The sequence below is a fragment of the Sphaerodactylus townsendi genome, linkage group LG01, assembly GCF_021028975.2.
Source record: "Sphaerodactylus townsendi isolate TG3544 linkage group LG01, MPM_Stown_v2.3, whole genome shotgun sequence".
In the NCBI taxonomy this organism is placed as follows: Eukaryota; Metazoa; Chordata; class Lepidosauria; order Squamata; family Sphaerodactylidae; genus Sphaerodactylus; species Sphaerodactylus townsendi.
Window position 1 is genome coordinate 67441565 of NC_059425.1, and position 6000 is coordinate 67447564.

At 40.2% G+C, this 6000-nt stretch overlaps 1 protein-coding gene across 1 annotated transcript in view; it reads right to left on the reverse strand.

The window, feature by feature from the left end:
* Nucleotides 1–6000, reverse strand: part of SPDYA (speedy/RINGO cell cycle regulator family member A) — an 11394-nt gene extending 5394 nt beyond the window's left edge. Inside the window, exons 1-3 of the mRNA XM_048512631.1 lie at nt 5766–6000; nt 3576–3634; nt 1940–2025 (exon numbers count right to left, since the gene is read on the reverse strand). Of these exons, the coding sequence (XP_048368588.1) occupies nt 1940–2025; nt 3576–3634; nt 5766–6000 (380 nt within the window). The remainder of the gene's footprint in view (nt 1–1939; nt 2026–3575; nt 3635–5765) is intronic.

Consider the following 6000-nt stretch of genomic DNA (forward strand, 5'->3'; position numbering starts at 1 on the left):
ATATGTTAATGTCCTTGTACAGATTTTGATAATGGCTTCAGTTGGAATACTGTGTGCAATTCTGGCCAGTATGTCTTTAAAAGGACATCAAAGAGCTGGAGTAAGTACAGAAGAGGGTATACGCTCTGCTTGTATACCAGTGCTATGTAGAATGTTTTATACAACTGATGTTGTTACCTGAAATACTCTGGCTTACATTTTACCCTGATTAGCCTTAGATGGTTTATAGTACTAAAAAACAAATAGCTTTAAAATCAAGAAACTGGGCCCTTGTTGAAAATCCTAGCAGAATGTTCATGGAGATCTATGGTCTTCAGGGTGTGGTTTTTCCAAAAGGGCTGAGCTATATAAATTCTGTTTATAGGGTTGCCTTACATAAACTCAGCTGGTAGGCTGAATGGTTCATCTTGTCCAGCATCATGATTTTGACAGTGGCCAGCCAAATGCCCCACAAGCAGGGCACAAATGCAATAGTCATTCCCTGGTGCTGCCTCCAGCAACAGATACTCATTGATATACTAATGTCAAACCTGCAGAAGCCTTTTACCCACTGTGACTTATATGTTGATAGCCTATTCTCCTTATTAGTCAAATCCTCTTTTAACAATGCCATCTAAGCTACAGCCATTTTAAAGACATAAACTGATGTTTGCTGCTGTTGTTCACCGCCCTGAGCCCTTCGGGGGAGGGCGGTATACAAATCAAATAATACAATACAATAAGCAGTGAGCGCTAATGAATTACAGTTTCTTGGTTCTTGAATTTTTTGCACTGAAATCCCAATTGCAGTTATACCTTTCAAAGCCAGTTGACTTCATTGGACTTAAAAGAGTGTAAGTTTGTTGATGACTGCAGGGTTGGTTTGTAACTTTCAGGGCATTAAACAGTACTTGAAGCCCAACGGCAGAAATCAATTGCAGGTTCAATATTAGTGTTGGAATTAATAACGATCTAGATTCTAACTATCTTTCTAGATTCTAACAAACTATATTCTAACTAATAACGATCTAGTTTCTAACTATCTTTCTAGATTCTAACTAACTTTCCACTGGCAGAAGGCAATAGCAACAGAATGGGGAGGGGGGACTTTGCAGATTCCCACTGCCACTGGTGCTGCTCTCAAGAGCCCCTTGCCCACACGCCATAATTTCAGGACACAGCAGTCTACAATGGGAGATGGGAAATTTCACTCCCTCAAGCACCTCTCTGATAGAACTAAACAGTAGTTAAACCAATATAAACTGAGTTCAGCATGAGACATTTAAATTTCAGTTCTGTGTCTGTGTATCTGCTGTGTCTCTAATCTGCTATGAGATCCCCATCCTAAATATTTATTTGTTGGTGCAGCCAATTTCTAGCTCCAGAATTCTTGGTGCCTGGCACTATGGCTTCCTGATGCCTTGGGACTCTTGCTCTGGATGAAGGGGGCTTGTGAAGCTGGAAATGCTTTGAATCTTGCAAATTTTAAACCAATGCTTTGTTATTGTGTAGTTAGTTCATTTTGGTTTAAGTTTTTATTGTTTATTCTTCACTGGTAATTTTTAATTGTATTCTTGAAAACAATTTTAATAAATGTCCTTTAATCATTTTTTGTGGTGTTTTGCCTTCAGGTACCTTCAATCTAAATCCTGTCCTAGATCCTCATGGCTACATCTACCAGATTAGTTTGTTTGTGAAACTCATGCTGCAAGTGGTTTACTTTGCAGGGGTGAGTTTCTTAACTGTAATCCCAAGAAGACTGGAAGCTTGCACCTTGGCTTCTGGCTGTTGTAGACAAAGGGGCTAGTGGCAGCTACTAAGGCTCGGGTTTGTAGATTCAGACTTCAAGGTTTTTAAGTGTTTGTTCTGGGACTTGGACTCGGACATCCTGACAATAAGTTCAGACAAAACATTGTCCTTTATATTTTAATATCGATAATAACATTTATCAAATACTTACAGAGCAACAAAGAAATTCAGCCTGGTGTGTTCATTTATACTGTAGCCAGCCCTCTTGAAATAAACAAAAGTCATTGCTAAAAGATACTGTAGAAAAGGATAATGTATTAAGATCCCTGTTTTCTATTGTTTTTTAAAATAAATGATCACTTTTTAAAACTAGTTACTAACATAAAACATTTCCAACAACCGGGAAAAGCAGACATTTCATTTTCATGAACTCATTTTTGACCTGGACAGCTGGACCCTGAACAATGCAATCCTAAACATAGTTACACCCTTCTAAGACCGTTGGATTGGATTCCTTTCTGGCCATGTAACAACTTCCATGCTCAGAAAAGTGACTTTTCTTGCTCTGCCGTCCCATGGAAGCCCAAAATGCCTCCCAAAATGCTGCTCCTGGGATGGGGGAACCCAGAAGTAGCATGAGTAGGAAGGACTGTCATAGGAAAGGAGGAATTGGCAACATTTTCCCCTGTTGTGTTGATTTTTTCAACAGGATCCAGTCTATCCAGCTTGCAACTCTGCTTAGTACTATATTTAAAGCGTCAGCATTTGCTGTAACTTAAATACGGGTAGGATCTTCAGCTTGAGAACTAGGGCAGTGCTAAGTAGCTTTGCTACAGGCAACCTTTCCCCTGCAAAAAACCCTATATAAGCACACAAATGTTGGGCAAAGTTTATTAGCTTCAGTAACATTTCTTACCCCCACTTTTGTTATTTCACCCATCTGACTAGAAAAGTAAAACAGTGTAATGGAACACAGCACTTTGGGTTAAGGAAAAAACATTAAAGCCTGCAGATCGTGTTTAAATAATAACCTGTTCTTTCATCTGCACCCTAAATTCCAAATCAGCAATCAGGACCTAGTGAAGGCTGCTGAAAGCCACAGCAGACCCTTGCCCCTCTCCCCCCCGCACCAGCTGGCTTTATGAGTACTGCAGCAAAAAAACCACCCCCACCTTGTTCCTAGAGTAACAGCCTTTACTCCCTCACATTACTTATTTGAGAGTGACACCTGCATATTAGGAAGTACTTGCTGGGAAAATAAACAGGACTCCAGTGGCACCTTCAAGACTAACAAGATCGTGCCCTTACCAGGACCCACTACATGTGACTGATGAAGTGGCCTTTACTCCATTAAACTTTTTGCTGGAATAAAATTTTGTTGATCTTTGAGTTAGACTCCTGTTAGTTTTTGCCGAAGTAGCCTAAATAAAGTTATTCCTCCAGGCTTCATAGGATGGGTCCTATTAACATTCAATTGAAGGTTTATCTGAATATGGAAAGGTACAACATTTCAATTTGTTAACAGAGCACACCAGGAATGGTGTTTCATATTCCATACACTAAACTATAACTAAATCCATTTCCTTTTACAAAGCTTTGAAATTAATTGTATTTGAAACAACAGCGGAGGCTGTTAAAAAGAAAAGTCAAAACATGAATTGGTTACTCGTCCAGTACTATAGGCCTGTATCTAGCTTTGGGTGCCTGTCTAAGACTTTCAAAATGGGAATGTTATATACCTGGCGTGCTACAATATATTTGAGACTCATCTAAATTTCTGAGAAATATAAAACCTCCTGTTTTATTCGTAAAATCTTACTGATTTTCATGCTAACACTCACTTTTACCTTGTCTGCAATTTTGCAGCAACAATCCATCCACAAGAAATCTTGAATTAAATCATCATCTGTAAAAAAGTAATTATAACATACCATCCTATAAAACAATTATTTACAGAGTGTTAGGGTTTTTAAAAATCCATTTCATTTCCCATCAAGTTTTTACAAAATGAATAGTTTAATAGGTGGAAAATAACCCAGATTTTCTTGAGAGGTAGCTTTTATAGAAAACATGAAGAATATTTAGAAACAAGGAGAAAAAACTACAACAAAGATGATATGGAAATCCATACAAGTTGGGCTGTCTCCTACCCCCATCCTGAGACTGATGGAAGCATAATGCTTTATGTTAATTAAAAAATAAGGTGCAAGATGAGTTAGCTTCAGATGTTCTGACTAGGTTGGCAGGTCAGATGTACAAGAAGAACTATCTCTCTTTTCTCTTTCAAAAAAAGGATTTTTACATATATATAAGTTTTTAAAAAGTACAAACAAGCTGTAGCAAAGAAGGGTATATTTTTGAAGGTTTTCACGGCTGGATGCAACTGGCTGTTGTGGGTTTTTCGGGCTGTGTGACCGTGGTCTGGTAGATCTTGTTCCTAACGTTTCACCTGCATCTGTGGCTGGCATCTTCAGAGTGTATCTCTGTGATACACCTCTGAAGATGCCAGCCACAGATGCAGGCGAAACGTTAGGAACAAGGTCTACCAGACCATGGCCACACAGCCCAGAAAACCCACAACAACCAAGGGTATATTTGTTTGGTAACCTGGTTTTAGTTCCCAGCTATGGATTGCAACTAACTGGGTCACCCTGCACAGGTTGCTTATCATACTTCGAGCTGCCTGTTAAGGAGCCTCAAAGCAGCTTACAAGCTCCTTTCCCTTCCTCTCCCACAACAGACACCTTGTGAGGTAGGTGGGGCTGAGAGAGTTAGAAAATAAGAACATAAGAACAAGCCAGCTGGATCAGACCAGAGTCCATCTAGTCCAGCTCTCTGCTACTCGCAGTGGCCCACCAGGTGCCTTTGGGAGCTCACATACAGGATGTGAAAGCAATGGCCTTCTGCGGCTGTTGCTCCCGAGCACCTGGACTGTTAAGGCATTTGCAATGTCAGATCAAAGAGGATCAAGATTGGTAGCCATAAATCGACTTCTCCTCCATAAATCTGTCCAAGCCCCTTTTAAAGTTATCCAAGTTAGTGGCCATCACCACCTCCTGTGGCAGCATATTCCAAACACCAATCACACGTTGCGTGAAGAAGTGTTTCCTTTTATTAGTCCTAATTCTTCCCCTCAGCATTTTCAATGTATGCCCCCTGGTTCTAGTATTGTGAGAAAGAGAGAAAAATTTCTCCCTGTCAACATTTTCTACCCCATGCATAATTTTATAGACTTCAATCATATCCCCCCTCAGACGTCTCCTCTCCAAACTAAAGAGTCCCAAACGCTGCAGCCTCTCCTCATAAGGAAGGCGCTCTAGTCCCTCAATCATCCTTGTTGCCCTTCTCTGCACTTTTTCTATCTCTTCGATATCCTTTTTGAGATGTGGCGACCAGACCAGAGTTCTGAGAAAACTGTGACTAGCCCAGCAGGCCTCTAGTGTAGGACTGGGGAAACAAATCCATTTTACCAGATAAGAGTCCACTGCTTATGGGGAGGAGTGGGGAATCAAACCCGCTTCTTCAGATTAGAGTACACTGCTCTTAACCAGTACTACATGCTGGCTGTCAAAAATGGGGGTCTTATATACCTGTTTCACAGAAAAACTCTATGGACACAGAGGACAGCTATTGAAATGTTAAAATATCCCCACATATAGGACTGGATCCAATATATCCATTCCATGTCTTTCCTTGGCACAAGAAGGTTCTACCCTGTTCCCCCGAAATTAAGACATACCCCGAAAATAAGCCCTAATATGATTTTTCGGGATTTTTGGAGGATGCTTGAAATATAAGGCCTACTCCAAAAATAAGCCGTAGTTACAGATTCCCCAGCACAACTGATCTGGTCACGTGAGGGGTGCAAAATCATGGAAAAAAATAAGCCTTAATGCATCTTTTGGAGCAAAAATTAATATAAGACCCTGTCTTATTTTCGGGGAAACACGGTAGCATCAGATGAGGAGGCACTTCTGTTAGCAGAATAGATATTTTGCTAAGTGACTATTTTGCCAATTCACTATTGAGAAACCTACCAAATAGTTTAAAGAAGCCTGTCATTTCTTGTCTTTGAATAACTAGACAGGAACGTTTTGGTTGTTTTGATTTGTTAGTACTGTTCAGATTTTTCCCGGAAGTCTCCTGGCTGTCTTTACATTTAGGACGTTTAAGGCTGAAGGTCTTTTTTTGCTGATACGATCTGCATACACTTGACTGCATGTGGACAGTGACAGTAGGAGGGGTTTGGCAGCAGCTCTGACAATGTTTCAT